The 24,439-nt window shown below is 45.8% G+C and overlaps 1 protein-coding gene across 4 annotated transcripts in view; it reads left to right on the forward strand.

The window, feature by feature from the left end:
- The window catches only part of Igf1r (insulin like growth factor 1 receptor), a 284,480-nt gene that overhangs the window by 63,505 nt on the left and 196,536 nt on the right, over positions 1-24,439 (forward strand). Inside the window, exon 1 of one of the 4 annotated variants that reach the window (XM_029479327.1) lies at positions 22,190-22,553. The exons of 2 other annotated variants lie outside the window; for them this stretch is intronic. In XM_029479327.1, coding sequence (XP_029335187.1) covers positions 22,517-22,553 — 37 coding nt within the window. In that variant the 5' untranslated portion in view covers positions 22,190-22,516. Of the gene's footprint in view, positions 1-22,189; positions 22,554-22,584; positions 22,604-24,439 lie in introns of those variants that run through there. One more of the 4 variants, XM_029479328.1, reaches the window with a different exon arrangement.

Here is a 24,439-nt window from a genome sequence, read left to right on the forward strand (position 1 = left end):
CCATTCTTCCCCCTGTGGCTAACTAATTGAGGTAGCCTTGCTTAGTGTGATTTCCATGGTAAGCAAGATGAGAGGACACAAGCTTACAATTTTGTTGGGTGATAAAGATAAAAATGCATGATGCTGGGATGGGTGGCAGCTTATTAGTCAAAATATTCGCTTTGTAAGTATTAGGACCCCAGTTTGACCCCCATTAAGAAAGCGAGTATGGAGTCCCCTGCTTAGAGCCACAGTTCTGAGGGGGCAGAGAGGGGGTGTTTGGGGTTTTTCTGATTTACCAGACAGCCTAGCCTATGTGGTGAATCACAGGCCAATACGATACCTTTTCTCAGAAAACATGGTGGAGGCACCTGAAGAACAACAGCTGGAGTTGTCCTCTGGCTTCTACAGAGTTCCCTCCTTCCCTCCCTCCCTCCCTCCCTCCCTCCCTCTCTTCCTCCCTCCCTCCGCATTCAAAGTATAAAAGGATGACAACTTACATTGTGTGGCAAGGTAATCCCAGCTTTGGCTGAGAGGGAACTAGAGATACTAAGCGCTAAGAACTCAGAGGAGGGCAAGTTTGGTTGGTATTTGGAGTTTTGTTTGGACCAGATATTTGCCTCCGGTGAAGCTGAGGTCTTCCCTTAAGAATGCTCGCACCGGCTCACTCCTGTTTACACGGCTGTATACACGGCTCTCAACTCATGAGTAGGTTGCACTTCAGATTTTAAGATGTTTGGAATGTGAAGTATCTGACATAAAAGCAGAGGTTTAGTTGGTGATTCGGATCCCTGGATCCCTCCATCTGCTTGGGCGCCCGAGCCTGTTTGGCTCGTTTGTATCTGACTAGTGTCCATAGCTTTACTTCTGTGAGGATAAGGCAAAGCTTTCTATGCCTTATTTCTGTTGGGCGAGGCAGGATGGCGGTAGGAAACTGGTTGTTTCATGTTTCTACCCCTTACAATAGCCCCTTCTGAGAGCTTGACTCTTTCCCAGATGTTGAGGATTGTAGGAGTGGGGCAGCAGGAGTGCAGGGGTTATGGAAGCTGGAGACCAGCACTCCAGGCTCTCTGCTCATTTAGTGGGGAGAATTCTGAACAGAATCAGGGCTATCTCCACCAGCACCTCCACCAGTTCTGTGAACGTTATGCCGGAAGAAGTGTGGACTTTAAGTCTATAGATGGGTTAGTTTCTGCTCTAGTGAAAGGCTGCTGAGAAAGTTGAATGATACAAAGTTAGTATAGTGTTCAGCAGCATTTGAGTCTGAAACCACAGGGTCTGGATACAAATGTTGCACAACTTTTCTTCTGGAGGCTGGCTTTCTGGAGTTGTCTGTAAACACTGTTCCAGACCACCCCACCCCCTGCATTTGTCTCCTCTGCTCTCAAATCAAAGAGAAACTCTTAGTTGTGATCATTGGCCTGGAGAAATATTAAATCTATGTTAAGTATGCAGGCATGAATGGGCAAAGGAGGGATTTGTGGATGAGAATCTGCTGAAACTAACAAGTCATACATACAGATGGGCAGAGAGAGATTAAATCGGTTGATCTTTCCGCTCCTGGTACTTAAGGCAGAGATAAAGTAGTGAGAAAGGTCGTTGTTTGAGCGAGGAAAAAAATGGAGGAGTTTGAAGCGCTGGGCTTTTCCTGCCTGTTGATAGAGATAGTAGACAGATGAAAGAGTGAGGCAGCCCCATTTAGAATAGAGTATGATCCAGGCTGCTCTGAGCTAATGGAGGAAGCTGGCATCCTCAGGCTGGAGTTTATTGGATAATAGCTCAGTAAACTCCAGTCAGAAGCCTTCTTTAACGTTGTGGGGAGACTTGCAGTATCTACATTATGAACCTGTTCAGATTTTTTTTTAAGCATGCACACAAACTATTTGCTTATTAAGTGTGGCAGTAGATGAGAACTCAGTGCAATTCTTCTGTCTCGTGGTATGCCCTGAAGACCAAGATCTCTTGGGATTTCTATTATGATAGTAGTGAGAAAAAAATTAATTAGCAAGTTGAAAAACACCCGAGAACAGTTTAGGCCAGTGCACAGTTAACTATTGTACTGTTGATACTATTTTGAAAGAATGGAGAGAATGAAGCAGATTTACCCTTTTGGGGGGTATAGGAGAGTTATCCTTCAAGATGATACGAAATGAATAAATATTTAAATTACCAGACAGGAACAAACTACAACAGGTAACTTGTGACATTTATCTGTGCAGATTATCCCATAGTGTTGCCTATAAATCCCAAATCTGTACATTTACAAGGGCTATTGACTGTGCGTGCGTGCGTGCTTGGCAGAGGTGCGAGGCCAGCCACCTAACACTTGCCTAGACAACTTTTCCTCATTTATGTGTAGGAAATCTTTTTTTGTAGACCACAGAGTGGATTTACAGGGGGGAGAATGACTGCAGAGTTGAGGGGCCGTTTCAGACGTAGGGTGGACTGACGCAGGAGAGTACAGTTGATTTGAATGATGCCAGGATGGCATCGGTTTTAGTGAGTGAGAAGAAGCCTCAGATTGCTTGCCTGGTACTTATTTAGTTCAGGAATCCTTTCTCCACTGGCCTTAGCAAGTGCCCTCTTGTTTGTGCTTATGTGGCCTAAGGTAAGCGCCGTGACCTTTTCTTACCTAGAACTTTATTTCCTGATGAGTGAAGGCCCCAGTCTCTCTCTTCCTTAGGTCTACAGGTATGCGCAGGTGAGTTGGGTCTGCTAGCTCCTGTGTTGGTAAATAGGAGATGATGCTTCCTCCTGTGGGGTCCATGGCCTGGGGTAAAGCAAAGACATTTTGTGGGCAGAGAGAAGACAACAGGAGGTGCACACTGTGCCTTCCTCCTACCATTCACAGCAGGGTCCTTCAAACCTCTTCAGTATCTGCAGGTTTGGTGATTCACGGACATGTTGCCATTGCCACAGTGGAAAAGGCAGCCCCTGGAGTTGAGTTCAGTTATAGAGTCTGTGTTCCACAGCACTTTCTGGGAAATAGCTTCATGTGTCCCCTTCATATCCAGAAGAGTCATAGGAAGCCAGAAAGGACACTGGCTCGGATAGAGCCCCCCCCCCCAGTGTACCAGAGAACCTGAACACTCCAGTTGCTGCCTTCAGTTCACCTGCCTCAGCTGTCCTTAATACTGTCAAGCGCTCTGCTCTGAAGTGGAGATGGGGCAACTGAGTGAGCCTTACTGACACACTGACCCGATGATCCAGACAATACACAGGGTCTCCTCAGATCAGGATCTTTGTCCCCTTTTCCAAGATCTTTGCATACTTCATTGCTTTTTTGAAAAGAAGAGGTGAGATTCACTTCTAAATCTGGGGGCCAATTTCAGGGCTCATTTGTGAAGAAAGATGTTCAGAACCTTTGCAGAGATTCCTCCTGCGTTTGGAGGTTTCCCAAGTTAGTCTCCCAGATATCTGCAACCTGAGCAATGAACTGCATATCCAAAAACTTCCTGGGTCTTGTCCCTGTTGACCTAACCTCCCACACATGTGGACAGCAGGGTGTGGGTCCCAGAATGTGGAAACGGTTGCATGAGTGTGCACAGCTGGATGGCTCCAGTTCTGCCTTTGAACACCTGTGTTGATAACTCTCTAGGAAAGGACTGTGTCTAATGACTGGAGTGGCATCTTTTGAGCAATGGCCAGGTTCTACACAGCTCAAGAGTTTTTTTCCTCTGATCTCTATACTGCCTGCCATAGTTTGCTTTCTATTGCTGTACCCCAGCAATAGCAACATCACAAGGAAAGCGTTTATTTTGGTGATGTGTCCCAAACGCAGCACATCATGAAGGGAAGCCAAGGCAGGAACTCAATCCTGAGGGTGGGAACTGAAGCTGAAGCTGTATAGGGATGCTGCTTGCTGGCTTATTCAACCTGCTTTCTTATATCACCCAGGACCGCCTGCTCAGGGGCGACCCCACCCCAGCTATCTGGGCCTCTCTGTATTAATCATTAATCAAGAAAATGCTCCACAAGCCAATCTGATGGCAGCAGTTCCTCAACAGAGATTTCCCCTTTCTCAGTTACGTCTGGGTTTATGTCCAGTTGACAGAAAACCAACCAGCACACTGCCAATTCCCTCTGTGGCCAGGAAACTGAAGCACAGAGTCCTGGCATAAGTTATGCAAGGTACCTTGCAGCTAGCTAAGTCTCTAGCCCTGCCCTCTTGTGGGAATGACTTAATGGCCTCTCTTGCTTGGCAGAAGGCTGAGGCCCTGCTGGGTGAATTCTTAAGGATGATTAGGCTTGTATATTTGTATATCTTATGTGGCAGGGAATCTCCATAGTGATTAATAAATACAGTCAGAGTTCTGTTGGCAGGTGTCCTCCTGCTTGCCCCTCCCCCTTTACCTGTAGGCCCGCCTTCTCTCCATCTCTCTACCCTTTCTCATCTAATGTCCCTCCATGCCTTCCTTCCTTGCCACTGGTCACCTGCCTCTCCTTGTCCCCCTTCCACACGAATAACCTTAGCATCGTTAGTTATGGCTGCTTAATCGCACGGCAGCGTGGCCCTGAGTTGTAAGACCCTGCCTTTGTCGGACTCCTCAAGTTCCTCTTCCCCAGGCACGATTGATTTTTTTTTTTAAACATAGATTCATTATTTTTATTTGGGAGGCAAAACTTTGATGTTGATCATTGATCGAGCACCTTTGTTTGGCTGATTATTTTAACTGGGGAGACTTTGTTTTCAAACTCTTCTTTAATCGTAAGGAAATGGATGTTCCGGCTCTGATGAATGGCAGGTTGTGGTAGAGCAAGAAAGGGATGTGGTTTACAGTAAACTTTCTATCTTTTTATGAGAAAAATATGTAATCATTCACACAGAGAGTAAAATATATAAAGCCTCAGGATGTAATTTATCAAAGCAGACCCTGGACAGCAGGTTTCCACCCTGAACTGGGCTCCGGAACAGTGACTGAGGCCGGTGGTATGAGCTGGCGTTTACTTTCTTGCCTTTTACTTGTGAAAGCTGACCTCCGGGTTGCCGACTCAGACCCACCAACATTTACTGGGTGTCTTTTCAAGAGTTACAGAGGTATATGTATAACTTGGCTTTCTGACCTGTTGTGAAAGTAAGGCCCAAGTATGGACCCAGATGCTATTGCAGAGCCTTGCACTCCTGGGTGTCACCTGAGCACAGATGGGCTCTCCTCCTAACCACCATGTCCCTGATCCCCACATACAAGGACTAAAGAGTGTAGGTCTCTTCATGACTAGGGCCTGGGCAGTGAGGACCCTCCCTGCCTATCCTGTGTCTGCCTGTCCTCCGGGTGGGTCTAGCACTGATTGGGATTCCTGTGGACTTAGTCACCAAGCTGCAGTGGTTGGAGGACAGGGAAACCGCTGGGTGCTCTGTCACCCCAAAAGAATGCAGGCTGGGCCGGGGCTGCCTGGCCCAGAAAGTTCTCTAGGCCCTGTGGCAGATCCATCATAGCTGACTCAAAACTACCTCTCTTTTGGTCTTTTTCCTATCAAAGGGGGGTGGGGGAGTGGGGGAGGCAGGAGATAGGAGCAGAGGTGGCCTCTTTATTCACTGGGGAGGACTTTAAAAACTCACTTTAAACTGTATTTCTGTTCTTCACCTTTCCAGACCTGTAAACATACAGTTACTCCAGGTACGTATTTTACCAAGAGCTTATGTTTGAGGAGAAATCCTGCCCGTGTGGCTGTCTTCACTGGATGCTTTTGTTTGTCTGTAGGAGGCTGGCTGGCAGGGTGAGGTGGGAGTGTCAGGTCACCTTAAGTTCTTCTTGTACTGTAGACCCATGTGTAGGGTCTACAGTACAAGGGGCTGGGGGTTGGCCACCTTCCTGCTGCTTCCAGTGAGCGGGTCTGGCTTGGTGCTGGGTTGATCTCAGTTGCCCCTCATGGCGCCTGCTGATAGATCAGTGATCAACGGTAGACTTCCAGGGACAGAGCCCAGGCAGGAGTTAGTGATGGGGGATGCTCTGCCACAGCTCTTTAAATCTGACCCAGAGCAGACATCTGTGCTGCTGCTCCTCGGAGCCATCAGCAGAGTCAGCCCTGGGCTCTGCCAGCTCCTAAGCATTGGCCAGTACGGTTTTAATCTACAGTTTTTAGACGACTTCTTTTTCTCCGGTGGGTCTATCAGGCCGCAGCAAAATTCTCATGGTAGGAATCAGATCTAACTTAACATTTTGAGCATCAGAACTGACCTGTGGAAGATTTGCTAGGTGTCTAACTCTAGACACTCTCTCCCTTCCCTTTGAAAGAAACTGTGAGTAGGCAAGACTGGCCTGAGAACGTTGCTGAAATGGGGGCAGTTCTTCAGCGAATAGCTGTGACACTATTATACATTAAAAAATAAAATCCCCACATTTTATTCTATTCTTTAAAAGGAATACACTAGATTGGCAGTTCACGGGGTGACCCCTTCAAGGGTCAAATGGACCTTTCACAGAGACCATTGGGAAGCACAGATATTTACATTACAGTTCCTAACAGTAGCAAAAGTACAGTTGTGGAGGAGTAGCAAGGAAAATAATTCTATGGTTGGGGGCTACCACAACATAAGGAACTGTATTAAAGGGTCACAGCATTAGGAAGGTTGAGAACCGTCGAGAACCACTGCACCAGATAGAGAAAAGTTTGGGTTTCTTTCAGATTTGTATGTTTCCAAAGAACAAGTTTCTTAACTATACAACTCTTCCTGCTTTCCAAGTTAAATCTGATGAGGGGCTGATGAGATGAGGTCTGAAGAGATGACTCAGTGGTTAAGAGAAGCTTCTGATCTTAACAGTCTATCCCCAGACCTCTCTTGAGGCAGCTCATGACTGCTATAATTCCAGCTCTGGGGGACCTAAGATATCAGAGGGCAGCAGCACTCAGGTGCATATACCTACACATAGACACTTAAAATAAATGTAAAAATGAGATCTCTGTACACTTCTGTAAATTAAGTGAAAAAAGATCCCAAACGGCATAGTCTCTGAATTATCAGGTGTCAGCTGGCGTAATCATTAGAAGCTTGCCAGAAGAGATCCTAAAACAAGTTCTCTACCTTCTGTAGCAAGGAGCTGCAATCACAGGGTGGTGACCTTCCCCGTCCATCTCAGATTTTCTTGGCAGAGTTTATGGTTTTAACCCGTGTGTTTTTAATTTTTTTTGGTAGGTCCAGAGGTGTTATCTGGAAAAGTGGGGTTCTGGCCCTGTTTGTGTTCATCCTGTTTCTTTGCACTGAGAGAAACACAAACACATACACAAAGCTAAACTCAAACCTTCCTATTGTTTTTCCCTAGAGGGCGTCCCCACTTTCAGCTTCACTTCAGGGAGCACAGGCTGTGTGTGGTCTTAGTGACCTCTCAGCTCCCTGGAGACAGTAGCTGGGGTCTCCTTGACTTATCTGGGCTTTCTCAGGCATTCACGCCTGGGTGGGAGTCACTTTCTTCTAGAGGAACCCAAATAGTAGGCCTTGGCAGAGTGTCCTTGAGACAGTATGTGTGAGCCTGTGTGTCTTCCCTTAGAAGTATGTGTGACTGGCCTTGAAAATGCTGTGGGCTTTGAATGAGGTTTCCCTGGGAAGACACGGCTCTCGGTTATAACACCGTGTCTGCAGGTCCGTGATCCTGCAATTAAGGGACACCATGGCTTCATTTTCAGGGCATCTGGTTTAAAGGCACAGTTAAAAGAATTTGTGTTGGTGGTTCCCTTACTTTCTAGAATACGGCTGTCTGTGGCTTCATCCATCTGGATACTTGTATTGAGTATTTTATTGACACATAGAGAGAAGGTTTAAACAGGAGGAGGACTCACTTCTCCTGTCTGAACAGGTCATTGATAACCATGTAGCTTCACCACACTAGTTCATCTCTCTTGAAAATAAGACATCATAGTTTATTGGTATTATTATTTTTTTACCAGCCCCAAAGTAAGACCAAGATTTACATCAGAGACAAATAACTGTATAATAGTTACTATAATAACAAATAACTGTAAAGCGGGAACGGGTGTTTCCAAAACACTTGGAACTTGGCGCAGCACTTACCTGTAGTTCCCAGGTTGTGCCCCAGTGTTTTCTTCCTCTGCTTTAATGATGATAGGAGCTGCTTTGGTGATCTTCGAGACGTGCCAGTGGAACTGTTTAGGAAGCACTTTGCCAAGGCCCTTCCCAGCTCTGAGGCAGTCTCTTGGCTGAGGACCAGGTTCTCAACCCAGGGCGGTGACCTTCCAGGTCACCCTCTTGTTTGCTTATGAAAATGAGGCTCCCAGGGAATTAATTGTTTCTTCCTGGCTACCTCCAGAGGACTGGGAGGAATGTTAGAATTCTAGTATAGATTCCCAGTGGGACTTTATAGTTTATTGTTTGCTCACCTTAAAAAAAAAAAATGAGATCTACTGGGTTTTGGATAATTTATATAAATGGCTTGTAAAATGGTTAAAAGCCAGCAATTGAAGAAACAAAAACAATGGCTAACTTTTTAATCTTTTTTTATGCTTTCAATACATTTTGAGATGCCGTGGCAGTGACATTACTGATAAATTATTTGTGTATGGTAGCATGATATTTGCACGCTCATTGTGTACCGTGGCTTCTGTTCATTCACACTTGTAGGTAGCTGTGCTAAGAGCCAGCAGAGCTTTGGTAAGAATCATTAGGTGTATTTTGAAACTCGCTCACTCTGTTACCAGATTCAAACTGTTGTGGATGGGTGCTTGGTAACTCTGATGGCCATTTTGAAGTGTTACCATAGTGATAATTCTTCTGGAATCTCCAGTCATTAAAAGTGATATGGCTAGCTCTTGGCCCTGTGTTGTAAAAATAGATGGCATGGGTTATGTGTATCTTTGGTTTTTTTCCAACGCTATAGCTCATAATAACTGAAGGGACGTTTAGTGGCGTTGTGCATACTTATTAGGGGCTAGTTGTCTGGCCATAGAAATCATCTGTCCGGGTAATAATTAACCTCTAAGAATGAATGGCATTTAAAGCACGATTGAATTTTCCCCTCATTTGACTTTGGTTATTTTGTTCTGTGTTCTTTTCCCAGGACGTTTTTCAAAGGTTGGGATTGACAGATTAATCATCATTGATATTGCTCCCATGGGTTTCCTGAGAGAGTGTCTAGAGCTCCTCCACTCTGTGGCCAGATGTGGAGTTTCTTATGCACGTGGGAAGTACCTTCTGGGGAGCACTGGGTGTTGGCTCAGTCTGTGTCCCCCTTCCCTGAAGGTAACTGTGGATATGTTAGAGGACAGTGCCTCCTTTCAGCCCAGAACTGCTTCTCTTACTTCTGAAGCCCAGGGTAGTAATTAAAGGTATCTGTGTGCTCTCCCTGGTTAGAGGCATCTAAGTTGCAGACTGGTAAATAGGGGTGGCCCAGTTGGTCCAGGGTTTGAATGAAAACGTTGGGAAGTATGGTTGGGTGGTTGGCAGTGACACTGAGCAGTGTGTTTGCCCACGGCGGCGGGGATGTTGGTTCTACTTGTTGACTAGAATCACTTGCCTGGGGGAAGCCCAGCTTTACTTAGCAGCGAAGGGATTGCGTGTGAGCAGTCATGTTCCTCCCAGTCTCCCCACCTCCTTCGCTGGGTCCTCTGCGTGCTGCATCTGTTTCTCACAAACGTTTGCTGGTTGGCAGGCGTGGATGAAAGCACAGCCCTTACTTGTGACAAACACTCTTGTCTCAAGGTCCATGGTACTGTAATTAGAAATTCATGTGCTCACAGGGGCCGAGCACTATACTTGGCTCTGTGAGCCTGAATAAGAGTAGAGAGTTCTGCTGGGGATTCCTGGCCTGGTGGGGAGGCTGAGAGGTGAACAAATGGTACTGCCCTGTGCTCCTTTTAATGCAAGAACAGCCTGCCCAGAAAGGTCGGGAGAAGGGACAGGTTGGTGTGGAGAGGGCACACTCAGGAGCAGGATCTCAAAGTCTGTAGAGAAGTTTTTGGGGGATCGAGGGATTGGAAGTGATGGGAGATGAGTGGACAAAGAGAGAATGTAAGGTCAGGCATTGTGGACAGATACCGGTGAGGGTGAGTGTGGGATTGCTGGTGGAAACTGCCTGCGTGCCTGCCTGCACGGGGAAGCCACGCCTTACTTTCTAGACAGGGACTGAGAAGCAGGGGAGTGCCTGCCGCAGCATATCTGTGTTCTACAACCATTCTGGGATAGTCACCCAAGGAAGGACAGTAAGCAGCACTTCCGGTATGTAAGTGAGCTGGGATAAGTATAGAAAAAGATAGATGGGAGATGGTGGTGAATGAAAGGATGGGAGGGAAGAAAATCAAGGAGCCAGTGGATGGATGACTAAGCACCAACAGGAAGAAATGGGCTGACCATCATTGGTGCTGTTAATTGGGATTGGAAAAAGGCAGAGATAGAACGGAGCAGGAGACAAAAAGAGCAACCGATGGTGCGTTGTTTGGGGATCTTCTGTGTGTGCAGGCTGAGCTGGTGTGAAAACACAGACCTGGGAGAGGAGGGACGGAGACTTCAGACACTTGACTTGGAGCCACCTCAGTGACATCTCCAGGGGATATTAGCTTTCTGCTCCTGTCTTAGTCCCTCTTCTGTTGCTGTGAAGAGATGCCATGACCAAGGCAGCTTATAATAGAAAGCATTTAATTGAATGCTTGCTTACAGTTTCAGAAAGTTAGTCCATGATCATCCTGGTGAGAATCACACAGGCACGACACTGGAGATGGAACGGAGAGCTCACATTCTTATTCAAAGGCAGGAGGCAGAGAGAGGCTGAGACCAGGCCTGGCATGGGCTTTTGAAACTTCAGATACTACCTCCTCCAATAATACCACACCTCCTAAGCCTTCCCAGATAGTTCCACCAACTAGGGACCAAATGTTCAGATAACAACCATTCTCATTCAAACCAAAATGGTTCCCCTAACAAATACTTGAGGAAAAATCAACTTGTAAATAGAAGGTCTTTGCTTTGGCTCACAGTTGTGGGCGTTTGGGTTAATGGCTAGGGAATACTCATGTTTTGGACCCATGGGAGGGAAGCACAACACCGTGGAGTGCCGGATGAGGCAGATCTCACGACCTTATGGCCAGAGAGTGTGATTCTGCCATCCCTTCACAGGTATGTCTCAGTGACCTCAAGACCTCACACTAGATCATACGTTTCAAAATTTCCAATCTCCATGGCCAGAATCCATTGTGCTTCATCCAAAGGCAGAAAAGGGGTGGTGCAGAAAGACCCGGGTCATCTTGTTAGGCTTGGGGAAGAGGGAACACAGGAGGGGGAGGGGAAGAGCGGGGAGGAGGAGGAGGATGATGAGGATGAGGAGGAGGAGGAGGAGAAACACACTCAGGCAGAGAAATCTTTCTTTGAGAGCCTGTAATGCCCTTGCCCATCCTTCTGGAGTGTCGTTTGAGGAATAGATCCTCCCCAAACCCTTAGGATTTCTCTGGTAAACGCAATCTGAACATTGGGAATTCAAGCATACCACCCCCGACTCCCCACCCTGTAAGGCAGGATGTGAAGAACTCATGCTTCCTGAAATCACTGTGATGGGGACCTCAAACAATCTACCCAAAGTTGCCTTTGAGAGGCACAGTCTAGGGGTTGGTCCTATTTATACTCTGTCTTCTCTTCCGTTTACTTATTGTCAAGTCCTGGGTCCAGATAATGTTAATTTGATCTGCTAACAGGCAGGGTCAGAACTGGGGTTGATACTGCATTCAGGGGAAGTCCGCACAAACACTGCAGCGGCAACAGCAGTGTGCTTATCAGCAGTTAACATGAGCCCACCCCATGGGGCCCTCAGACCTCGGCTGTCAGTAGGTTTCAGTGTTTAGATTCAGGAAGCAGTGCATCAAATTCACATTAACTATGCTACTGCTTCTGTCTTAAGCATTAGTCCTGTTGGGATTTCTTTGGATTTTTTTTCTCTGTAAAGGTTTCCTGCAATGGGAAGAACACTTGTGTTTTGTGACCTAGCACGATGGTATCAGGTGTTCCCCATTTGGTCCTTTTGCTCAGATATGTTAGCCTAAAGTTGGAGGGCTTGCCACATTTTTATTCTGCCTTTTAACTTTTTTTTTCCCGAGTCTCAGGCATAAGCAAGGCATCTTTTTAAACATCAAAGCAGCTCAGCATTGAGTCTTGTTATTTTTCTTTGTGCTTTTCCCCTCTCCTTCATATGGAAGAAGCACAATGAGAAAATGTAGAATGTCCAAGACGGCATGTGAATTTACATCTCTAAAGATACATAAAGTGACATTAATTTAACAGTAAAGTCTCCAACCCCAAACCTGTGACACTTCAGGCTTAGTCAGCCGCTAACAGCGTTTTAAAACGAAAACAGAAGAGGGGACTTGGTAGATACACGCCTCTTGTGGGTTAACCGGGGACCTTACTCTGAAGCTTAACTGCCATTTGTATCTATCCAAGGGTCCAGGAGGTCCCTTGAGGACCTAGAAGGGCCTTGATTGGTGGGAAGTAAAGCGTGTATTGGCTCCTTCTGGGTCATGACAACTTTAGGGAGCCAGAACATTGTTTTCTTAGTGTAGTTTTGCCTTTTTAAAAGTTGTTTTTAATTCTGTATTTCCCTTTAAGGCAGAACAAAGTGTATAGGGTGAAAATTTTCTACAACCTGTCTGTAAACATGTGTTTGCTGCTGCCCTTCACCGTTGCCCCTGAAAGTAGGTTCTGAGGACATGGAATGGCAGGTTTGATTGGTTGTAGCAGGTGTTCACCTTGGGCTTCAGAGACTAGGGAGCAGTTCACTGAAATGTCCCCATGCCTACGCACCCTCCTGCACCATGAAAAGTAGCTGCCCCAAGTCTCATCTACTCCTGCAAGTCCAAGTAGGGTTTTGCAGGCCTGTTGGACATGTGTTGCATGAAGAAAACTCATTGGTTTATGTGACAATAACATTGGGTCTCGTAATGGCAGAGTCTCAGGACAGTCCTCAGGTGAGTCACGGGTCCTCCATGGTCCTGCCTGCCTATCTGTGTGTTGGCTTCATTTCTAGGGTCCATGTGGGAGCAAAGGGTTCACTGGCTCTGTTTTGTGCCTCCTTTAACATAGGATGCAGTACCAAAAAGCAAGGGCTCTGTTCTGATGGCAGAAGCAACTTTCTAGTTCTCGCTCTGTGGCCATTCTTTCCACCCATGTGTTCTAGAGATGGGCCAGTGCAGGCCATGGGGTCCCTGGACTCAGAGAGGGGAAAAGGACAAAATGGTTCTCTTGAGGAAACATGGGGTTCTGAACAAGGTGAAGAGGATTGCCAGGTTTAAAAACAAAAACCAACAAAACCCACCCATCTTACATAGCTGGGCCACTCAGGGTGTGAGAATTCCACTTTGGCTATAAAGACGCATGCTGGGAGTTTTATTTCTCTTAGTGACGCTGTGTTAGAGAATGAGAGACTTACACACGTACCTAGAAATAGGTGCTCCCAGGACCCGTGTGCAGCTTCTGGCTTCCCTCTCTCCGTACTCTGCAGTGCCCTCTGCCCTGGAAGCAGTTCTGTATTGTCACAGTGGTATTGAGCAGGCATATCAAATTAAAAACTTTTGGGATCACTCACCAAAACAGTTTCCTGTACAGCACTCCCCTGAGGGGGCATTGCAGTAGTTAGACATCCATTTCATTGATCTATTGTTTTTATTAAAAGAAGAAGAAGAAAAAAAAACCCTTCAACCAAGGGAGGAAGTACAGCCAGCTGCCTGAAGAACAGACAAGATCGGAGATGATGTTTTGATTACATTAATCCGTATCCTGTTCATTCACTTTGCTTCTGTCGCTGCTGCTGCTGAAGTTACTAATGTGAACTAATTACATTTGCTCTGAAAAGCCAGAGTTTTTAATGCATCTCAGCAAGAAAGGTTAATATTATCAACTTAACAGCATGAATGAAGCATTGTGTGTGTTGAACTTGAACTGTCCTAAAAGCTTGCAGAGTAAAAAACAAGTCTCTCTGATAACTCACTGGATCAACAGCTATGGCTGAGATCTGGGCAGTGCGCTCGTCTCATCTTTAAGGTGTATGGAGATGGTAAGTGATTAGTATTGGGTGCAAGAGAACTTCGAGGGTTTTTCCGATCAATGGGGGCATTTTAAAGAAAGTGGCCCACCCCACCCCACCCTTAGATGCTAACAGGCTTCTGGTTTTCCAAAGAATATGCAGTTTACAGCAGAGATGCTTTAAAACTCAGCCATTTCTCTGGCACAAACCCAGTGCCTGAAGAAGGTGTTTTGAAAAGCAAAGTGTGCCGGGAGAGCCAGCTTGTCTACAGGGACTGAAATCGCCCTGTTCCCTTGCCCTTGCACATGGTACCTCAACGATCCCTGACGTTTAATTATTTCCTGCTTTCGTGTGACTCATTCGGCAGCACACAATGAGGACAGAACAGCCTGCCATCCACCCTGCCATCCCTGTCTTGGGAACCACAGTGCGGCTCTGTCTGGTCTGTACCCAGCAGGGTGCTGAAGTGTTTGACCAGTGACATTTCAGTGGCCAGTTGGTTCCTCGGTGTCTTTCACTGTAGGGATTAGGGACTGACAGGGGACTTGGAACTTTGCATGCTTTCTGCCTGGGACAGCGTGTCTCCTGCCTTGAGAGTAGAGGAGTAAGTTGATAGGAGGTTCCTGGGTGGGATCTGTCCAAGAGGGTGGGCTGAGTCCCAGCACTCTGCTTGGAATCTGATAGATGAATCACGTGGGGTCCTTCGCCTGAAAAAGTCTTGTGCCACCGCTGCTCTTAAAGGGTATTGAGGGGGAACGTCCAATTGACAACTCAAGTTCATTCAAGATTGGGAGTGTTCAATTTTAAAAAGTTACCTCGTTCCTCCCTTTTAACTCCTCACCCTGCTTTAGAATGAAGAAAAGTAGCTTTTAGAATGACACCGCCGCCGGCCCCAATAGCCCAGCCTCTGGAGATCTAAGGGGCTGAAGTGGGCAGAAAGAAGGCAGGAGCAGACTTGCAGGAGGTATGGGTAGAAGGGGTTAGGAAGACCTGTGGCTTATTCAGTGTTCCATGTCAGCCCTTCAGGCTTGTGCCACCGACCTGTGTTGAGAGGGAAGGATCAGTGTGTGCCTTTGACGTCTGCCATAAGAGGAACAGTTCCTGTCCTCTCTGGAGTTTCTGCTCCTTTGTTTATGAAGACCTGTCACTCCTATTTGGATGATGATCTACGCAGTTGTCACAGTGCTGGGTCATGCTCTCGTGTATGGAACAAAGTCCCATGACAGTTGGTCAGTTCCCATCTAAATATGTCAGGGAACCCTATGATAGAAGTTGTGGAGGCAGTACAGCTGTTACTTCACCTAGGTAACACAGTTTGTCCCAAAGTTTGATCCCTTTGTGTATTAGTAAGGGTTTTTCTGTCGTCATAGAACTTTCGGAATGTCTGTCTACATATTAAGGGAATTTATTGTAATGATTTATGGTCTGTAGTCCAACTACCCCAACAATGGGCAGCTGTGAATGGGAAGACTATGAATCTAGTAGTTGCTCAGTCCCATGAGGCTAGTTGTTTTAAGAACTTGGGTAGAAGTAGGTTCCGACAGATGTGCTGGCAGTTAAAGGTTCCGCCAGATGTGCTGGCAGTTAAGTTTAAGCGGTCAAAGAAGAGTGAGTCTTCCTTCTTCCAATGTCCTTACATAAGCCTCCAGCAGAAGGTGTGGCCCAGATTAAAGGTGTGTACCGTGTACCATCATGCCTGGATCTAGGACTTGCTCTGTCTCAGGCTGACCTTGTTCTCAGAGATCTCCTTACCTCAGCCTCCTGAGATTACAAGTGTATACTACCTTGCCTGGGCCTGAGCTTTTTCATGGCCACTAAGCCTCAAGATCTCCATGTCAAGATCTAGGTCAAAAGCCCGTGTCTTCCAACTTTAAGATCTGGATCACAGATGCCCCCTCTGTTTCTGGATTTGTAGTTCATTCCAGATGTAGTCAAATTGACAACTAGGAATAGCCATCACAGCTTTGTAAAGTCAGCTGATGGTCTCCTGACTGAGTAGGAGTCAGAGTGACCGGTGAGTCTGGTACTCTGTTCAGATGTATGCTGTTCCATTGCAAATTGAGCTTGCTGGATGGTGGGGAGATACCATACTGACAGATATCAGGAGGGTTAGAACTGGTCTACAGGTCTCTAAAGGAATGAGTTGGCAGATTACCCCAAAGAATATTAGTCCTGAGTTGCATACTGTTAGGTATGTTTATCTCTACTTTATAGACATTGTTGTCCCCTGCCTCTTTCAGAATTTTTGTGAATAAACCCAACATTCATAATTGGATGGATTTACCCATTAAAGTTATAAAAGACCAGATTAACTGGAAATTCAACATTGTCCATTGTACCTAATCTTGAGCATCTTCTTGACGCTCATCCCACATTGTACAGTGATTTCCCCAGACTCCTTGCCTGGTCTTTTCCGCAGCCTGTCTGGGATGTGTGATTAACCCCAGTGCCTGGTGAAGACCATGCCTCAGAGCCTTCAGTGAAGCTTTCTCAGCCTCTAAAATGGCCATGCTCAAGTCCCCATGCCTTCCCAACGTGTTACGTACGTGTTACGTACGGAGATGCAAAGATGTGAAGGGAAATGAGGACCAAACCCAGAGTCTAAGGTATAAAGTACATTTCCCCACAAACTGTCGTTTATGTTATTTGTAAAAAAACAAACAAACAAAAAACAGTTGTAACTTTGCCTGTGGGATCGACAGGGTCTCTGTGTTTGTGGTGGCTCTGCCCTTGGTTAGAGTGGGTCACATTCTTCATGGATCTCAAAAGTTAACTTCAGTTAATGCTTTATTCACAACTGTGCCACACATCCAGGAAAATGGTGGCAGCCCATGACCCACAGGTCTTCCCTGGTCTCCAGTGAGGGTCTGATCTGAGGGACTTCGTTGCTTGCTTCTGTAGTGCAGCCTTCGTAGGCATGAGGCATAGATCAATTTTTTTTTTTAAATTTCCTTCAAAGTGACACTTCTGCAATTTTTCATAGCTGAAGCTTAACTGGGTATTTATTCTAAACAGAATGGCAAATGATTAGACATTATGTTTTCTGGTACCAAATAGAAGATCCTTGGTGGCTAATTTGTCTTTTAAATCTGTATCATACATATGATGTGTGTATGAAATAGAAGATGGTCTGTGGAAAATGATACTTTAGCTAAAAGAAAATATTAACCTTAGAACAAGAAATCTAATCTGCTCACTCGCAGGAGTGCCGAGGCTGTGCCTGGATTCTGCTTAGCGCCTCTGCTTTGATGAAGGACAAGGCTTCACAGTACTGTGAAGAATCCTGGCTGCGGAAGACAGCCCAAGCCTGGGCATTATTTTTTACTGAAAACAATTTTGACTCATATTATTTACTTTAGAGACTAAAAGAAGTATGGCCAAAGCTTTGGGTTAATAATCCTGATGATGTAAAATAGCTTAGCATTCCTGTCTTGCTTTTGCTTGGCATGTGGTTTTGCCCCAGTTTTACACACCCGTGTGTGCACACGATCAATTCACCCCAATATTCAAGGGCTTATTAATGCCTTTTTTGCAATTTTTCTTTTGGAGAATGTCTCAGTCATGGTTAATAAGATGACGAATGGGACCAAGAAGAAAAGCAAGCTAGAGAAGCATGTAACAAACAGGTTAAGGGTCTGAATCATTTGAGAAGATGGAAATAAAACAAACCAAACAAAACAAAATAATAAACAGGAAGCCAAAACAAAGGTAAAAAGAGCTCACCTGCTGAAAGCTGAGTTAGGCATTTGCAGTCGCCATGCTGACTAGGGATGGTGGAGGCTGAGAGGGTTTTGTGGTTAGTTGTATGTGACATAGAAATCGATGTGCCTGAGAGCCTTGGGATTTCAACTCTGGAGGATAAAAGTTCAGCAGAGGGAAGTGTGCTGTGTACAATTAAGATGTGGCATGCTGTGTCTGCTGGGTAAAGATGGGATTAGCTGTGTTCTGAAGGCAGGAGAAAGGTGGCTAGTAAAATGGCTGCCCTGGAGGCTAGTGTGCCGGCTGTTTCTGCAAAGGCATGTGGAGCAGACTGGAAAACCAGAGCACTCTGCCCAGGAAGCACTTTTCCCCACTCCCCGCCATTCTCTACAGTCTCCTCCCCTACTGTCTGTTAGGGTTCAGCTCTCTAAGGAGACTGAGTGAAACTTAATTATGTTGGAGAACCCAGTTTGCTTGAAGTATTGTATTCCAGGAGAGGGTCCTATTGGCTGGCAAATCTTACTTGAATATATTTGTGGTCTTTAAAAAACAGTCATGGGGGGCTGGAGAGATGGCTCGGCAGTTAAGAGCACTCACTGACTGCTCTTCCGAAGGTCCTGAGTTCAAATCCCAGCAACCACATAGTGGCTCACAGCCATCTGTAATGAGATCGGATGCCCTCTTCTGGGGTGTCAGAAGACAGCTACAGTGTACTTACATAATAAATAAATCTTAAAAAAAAAAAAAAAACCAGTCACGGATAGAAATACCAAAGAATGGTACTTAATAATATTTTATGTCATAAAAACATTTCACACTTTGATAAACTAGTTCTAACTTGTAGGTAAGAGGTAGGTCTTGCTGTTGCCCTGCATGGTAAGGTTGTTGCTCATGATAACTCGTCATCCGGCATTCTAATGCTCCATAACAAAGGAAGGATTGTAGGAATCCTTCACCATGACAACATGATCTACTCTTGAGATAAACAAGCTTTCCATAGGTTGAGCATGGCACAGTATAGCTGCATATGAAAATCCCACACAAGGCTGGGTATGGCAGCACATGCCTTTAGTCCCAGCACCCTGCTTGTGGAGACAGAAGCCCACACCATGAAGGCTAGCCTGGGCTACAGAAAACAAGAGTAAAATAGATACAAAAAAAATCACATGATGCTCTATAAACCTTGAGTTCCAGTTTTCAAAAGTATACTTCGTAGATTTCAGTGGAATTTAACATTCCTAAGCTCTGTAGAGTATCTCTTTTAGGTGAGTTATTACCAAAAGCTCCTGTGGTCATGCTGATTTTCCTTGCCATTAAGCTGCCACCATTGTAAATCTTGGGATGTGGCTTCACTGTCCTTTCCCTGGGCATTTTTGATGGCTATTTCTGGTTGTCAACTTGACTACATTTGGAATGGACAGGAGAAAACCCAAACCAACCCTCCACCAAGAAAGAAAGAAAGAAAGAAAGAAAGAAAGAAAGAAAGAAAGGAAGGAAGGAAGGAAGGAAGGAAGGAAGGAAGGAAGGAAGGAAGGAAAGGAAAGGAAAGGAAAGCAAGCAAGCCACTAATAACACCCCCTCATCTCTCAGTTTTTTTTAACATTTCCTGAAACTGCCAGGACACTGTGTGTGGAAGTGACTTTCTTCCAGGGTGGAGTAAGTTGCTTCCCACATGAAGACTGTGCCATTCAGTCATGCACACTGCCATTCAGTTGGCACCTGTTTTTGCTGCTTGTTTGAAAAAAAAAAAAAAGTGCTCTGTATGCTTCCCCCCCCCCCCAGGTATCCAGAGGGCCATGTTGAAAAACTGCCCCTCCCCCAGCATTAGTGGCAGAGACTCGGGGAGAGCAAAGGAGCACAGGTGTGCCTGGCCTTCTGGTCCTTTGTATCTCATAAAGATGGCTGAAGGTTGTAGATTTTTCTCAGGTCAGATGTGAAGATTGGTCCAGAAAAAAGAGCAAGAGACAGGAAGGACGGCTCAGAGGGTAAAGGCGGTTGCCACCAAGCACCCATTATGTCAATCATGATTCCATAATTAATGGGTTATTTTTAGTTTTTTAAAAAACTCCTGTTCTTCCAATGACCACATCCTGACTTTTGAAAACAGAACAAATTAGATGGATTTGAGAGAGAGAGAGAGAGAGAGAGAGAGAGAGAGAGAGAGAGCTAAAAAAAAAAACAAACCATTTGTTTTTTATGTGATTTAGAAATGTAAACACGAGAAGCCACGTTTCCATGACACTGATACATCATCAGATTATTACAATGTGCTTTTGAGGTCGCTGGAATTATCTTGTCCTTTAGAGTAGGACTGGCTTGGTGATTCATTCATGTCCTCTCATTGGCCTGTTCATCCTGGCAGTCTGATAAAAGCCAGCCTTCCTCAAGGACTTGCAAGAAATGGGTTTTGTGTCCACAAAAGGAGTCTCTTACTTGCTTCCAGCAGAAGGGACACAGCTCCAAGTGTCCACGGGGCTCTGTGGAGTCCTCATGAGCGTGCAGGGGGGCATGGCGAAGAGACTGCACACACATGACTGCTCCGTTTTTAGGGTGAAATTGTTTTTTATTTTTGTTTTGGTGGATAAGAGAGATACTATATAGAGTCATCTGGAAGAGTCATCTGGGGAGAGAGAGAGAGAGAGAGAGAGAGGCAGACAGAGACAGACAAGACATGGCCAGGGCTATCTACTAGAGAGACAGGACAGCAAGACACAACAGTGGTCACAGTGAGATAGTAAGAGAGAGTTGGGACAGGAACAAAACTAGGCCTTGCTCTTGCATAGAGAACAAAGTGGTATCTGGAAGGAGGGGAGGCTGGGGAGGTAAAAAGGGCCAGCATGTTAGTGTGGTGACTTTGAGATAAACAACAAATGCTTGCAGGTAGGAACCAAAGGAGCCTGGAGACCTGCATAGGCTTTATTTTGCAACCACAGGTATATGTCATCATAGAGCCGTTCCCCTTCTGCTGTATGTAAGTTACATGACTCTGTTGGGGTCAGAAACCCCATTTGTTACAACTTCTTGAGGAAGGCTGGCTTTTATCTGTCTGCCAGAAATCCTTCCAGCTTGGGCTCATTTCTAGGAATATGGGCTGCCTGCAACCTAACATTGAGTGGAACTTAATTATGTTGGAGAATCCAGTTTGCTGGAGGTATTGTATTCCAGGAAAGACAAGTGTTATTAAGACATCTTTTATCAAACCAGCCACACATTAACAGGACATTGCTGGAGGTAGTGTAAGATCCAGCAGAAAAGGAAATCTCTGTAGAGGACCTGTAATGGGAGAGAACAATTGGGGCCACATAGGATCCCGGAAACCACGATGAGGGTTTTGTGTTAACAGTAGGAACAGCTAGAAATTGGGAGACTGATGTAAAATAGTAAGGTGATGTGGTACATGGGGTGAGTATGGGGTAGGCGGGTATGGTATTTACATAAAGCAGTCACTCTGGCCATCACATGAACAATTGTGGGGTGGCCACTATTAGAACTTCCTGGGAGTAGACAAGGTAGAGGGTGATGTTAACATGGATCCATGGTGGAGAGTCAAGTTAAACAGGCCTCTCAGAGGTGATGGGGTGTCATGGGTAATGTCCAGGTTCCCAGTACGTGTGAAGCCTCTGTCACTGCCCACCCCTAAGAGTGAGTGAGGAGAGTCAGCATGGAGTCAAGAAAACATCAGTGCTCAGAGGGCAGTGGTCCACGTGGTGGTGTGTGAGCCTTGGAGCGGAAGGAGTGGCGTCTTTTAATGACTGGGAGAGGAAAATGAATTGTAAAGGAGCCACAAGTGAAGGCCATAGTGTCGAGTCAAGAGTAGAGAGGAGGCAGTCCGTGCCCACAGCCAAATGGAAAGAGAAATGGGGATCTCTGCAGGATGCCTTGGAGGGCCAGACCTGAGATCCAGTGGGTATAGTGATGGGGGCAGATGTGGCCCTGGAACGGAAGAGGATGGGGGCTGAGGAGCTGTAGGAAGGAAGCAAAACATAGCTGGGCCTGGGCTGTGCAGAAGCCCAGAATGGAGCATGACAAAACATGCAGGGAGGATTCGAACCCCAGGACGGACTAAAGCACAGAGACAACCATTAGCTTTCAGTAAGAGAAAGGACAGGTAGTCCTTTAAAGGCCATAGCAATGAAACTAAGCTTTTTTTTTTTTTTTTTTTTTTTTAAATTAGAGATGGGACATTTTCTATGAATGACCTGTCTATTTTTCTCATTTCTATGAGTAAACACCACCAATCTCTTCATTTTGTTCAGTGGGACATAGAACCTTAGAGAAGCTAGGAAATCTGCTAGGGCCTGAATCAGGGCTTGAGACTTGGATGCTTTCTGCATGCACCGTCTCTGCTCACCGCTGGTATTGCAGCATTGGCCTGTACTGTGACCAGTAGGGCCGAGAGGAACAGTCTAATGGTTTTAGCACAATAATATCATAACACAAACTTAATGCTCTTTACGTTTTATGTTAATACCCTTTTTCCTAGTGATATTAGCTAGATAGGAGGATGAGGTTAAGTGTCCCTCAAGAAAAGCAGCCAAATCTGTACTGATTCGCTTGGTTAAGCCCTCCACGTGAATTTCTACAGAAATCACATGAGTTAATTTTTGTGTGACCACACTGCGTCACTAGGACTTGTCAGCATGACCCCATGTGATCCGATCCCTCTAGTGACCCCAGTCGGTTGGTTCGTTCCTGATGAGTGAGTGCTAGATGAAGGGCAGTGCTGAGTCAGGGCTCCCACACTTCTGAGCCATTTTCCCTTGGATTCCCTCTGCCAGCTTGCTTTCCTCTCACTTCACATGAGAAAGGGCGATGGGACTGGCTAAGCCCAGGTCCTGGAAGTGGGGAGCAGCCTAGTTCTCTGCTATCATGGTGTCCTGAGAATGAAGGACCTGCCCACCCCTCTTGGAAGAACTGCAGGTGCTGCGTAAAGATGGTAGACTGAAACTACTGGCAGTGTTAACTCATCCGTGAGAAACATTTTCATGTTTTGATTCTGACTCAAGGCTCCAGCTGCATTTGTAGCAGAGGATGGCCTAATTGCTCATCAATGGGAGGAGAGGCCCTTGGTCCTGTGAGGGCTTTATGCCCCAATGTAGCGGAATGCCAGGGCCAGGAAGCGGGAGTGGGTGGGTTGGGGAGCAGGGGGAGGGATAAAAATTAATGAAAAGATTTAAAAAAAAAAAAGAACAGGCTGTGTTCTCAGGATTTTGAGGAAGCAAGAACTCCAGTGCATTGCTATGAATGGTATACAATGGTTCAGCCTTCACAGAGGGCAAATTGCACCAATCATGGCCATTTATAATTATATATGACCTTCCACACGAAGGTGGTACTTGGGGAGATTTATCTTACAAACACACCTGCTTGGGTATGGACTGCAGTATTGTCTGTGGTAGTAACCCTTTAGAAGCAGCTCACTTGTCCAGCAGCAGCAGCAGCAGCAGCAGCAGCAGCAGCAGCAGCAGCAGCAGCAGCAGCAGGGTGCTGATTAATGCAGGAAGATAAGTACATGGAATGAATTGTCTACTGCATCTCAAAAAAGCCTAAGGACACCCTGGTCCTGGTCTGAATAGATCCCCAGGATACTAAGCAGAAAAGCCAAGGTGTGCTTTGTAAATTTGAAGAAGAGACAAGGCTGCTTACATTTTGGTTGTATTTGTGTAGACGCCAAGAAAATGATATACACCGTGTAGCACGCAGGGTAGGTGGGGAACAAATTTAGATGAGGGCCAGGATGAGGCTTTAGGTTCATCTTTGTATTGTTTTTAAGACTTCCATGTAGTAAACGTAGCTGCTAGGCTATGTCCTGGTTAGGCACGGGGGCTTTGGAATGTGCTATAGGTTGGTACAAGACAAGTTTTCTAGCAGGCTGGGTGCAGTGAGAACAAACAGCTCTTGAGTAGATTTCTTTTTTTTATGGAGGGTGTTTTTCTCTCATCCACATACTAACCAGGCCCGGTGCTGCTTAGCTCCCTAGGTGAGACGAGACCTGGCACGTTTAAGGTGGTATGGCTGGAGTAGACTGCAGGGTGTTTCCCCCAAAAAGCACCTGTCAGCCCCGACTCTACCTCGGGCTCTACAGGCTTGCGTGCGTGCGTGCGTGCGTCTGTGTAGAGGGCAGGGAGCATTTCCAGACAGGGTGTCTTTCCCATTTCCTTGTCAGTCATAGGCTTAAGAATTAAATATGCCCTTAGGAGTTTATAAGAACTTGCATTTTTGTTGTTGGAGAACAGAGGCCCCTGGGTGAGGAATTCAAGGGCCTCAGTGGGTGTGACTTGCTAGTTATTTCTTTGGATCTGTTTTGGCACTTAGATGCCGTCAGGGTTGGTTGATTTGTTTGGTTTGATTTGGTTTTTGGTTCTTCACTAATTAGGATTTGGTGAAGGAACTTTGCATGTGGATTTGGAGCTGGGTTAGTCTTTAGTCCTATCTTTTGTGTCACATCTGTTTTTTTTCCCTTCACTAGGTATATGTGGATCATTATCATTAATTCAAGAGATCATCCATTAAACCCTTTAATGCCAGATGTTCAGAAGATGGTGTGGGTTTAGGGTAATAGAAATTGAAGGTGATGACTTCAGCAGTTTCCTCCTCACAGTGTACACCTATCAGTTTCTGTTTATTTACATCTTGTCAGTCGTTTAGACATGGAATGTCCCATAGAGGTCTGAGCAAGAAAGTCTAGGTCCCTTTCGATGCTTTTGAGAGTTGATGGATCCTTTAGGGGGTGTGGTCTAGGGGGAGGTATTGAGGTCATTGGTGCTGTGCCTTCCAATGGGATTATGGGACCCTAGCCTCTTCCC

Source organism: Mus caroli, chromosome 7 (genome assembly GCF_900094665.2).
Source record: "Mus caroli chromosome 7, CAROLI_EIJ_v1.1, whole genome shotgun sequence".
NCBI lineage: Eukaryota > Metazoa > Chordata > Mammalia > Rodentia > Muridae > Mus > Mus caroli.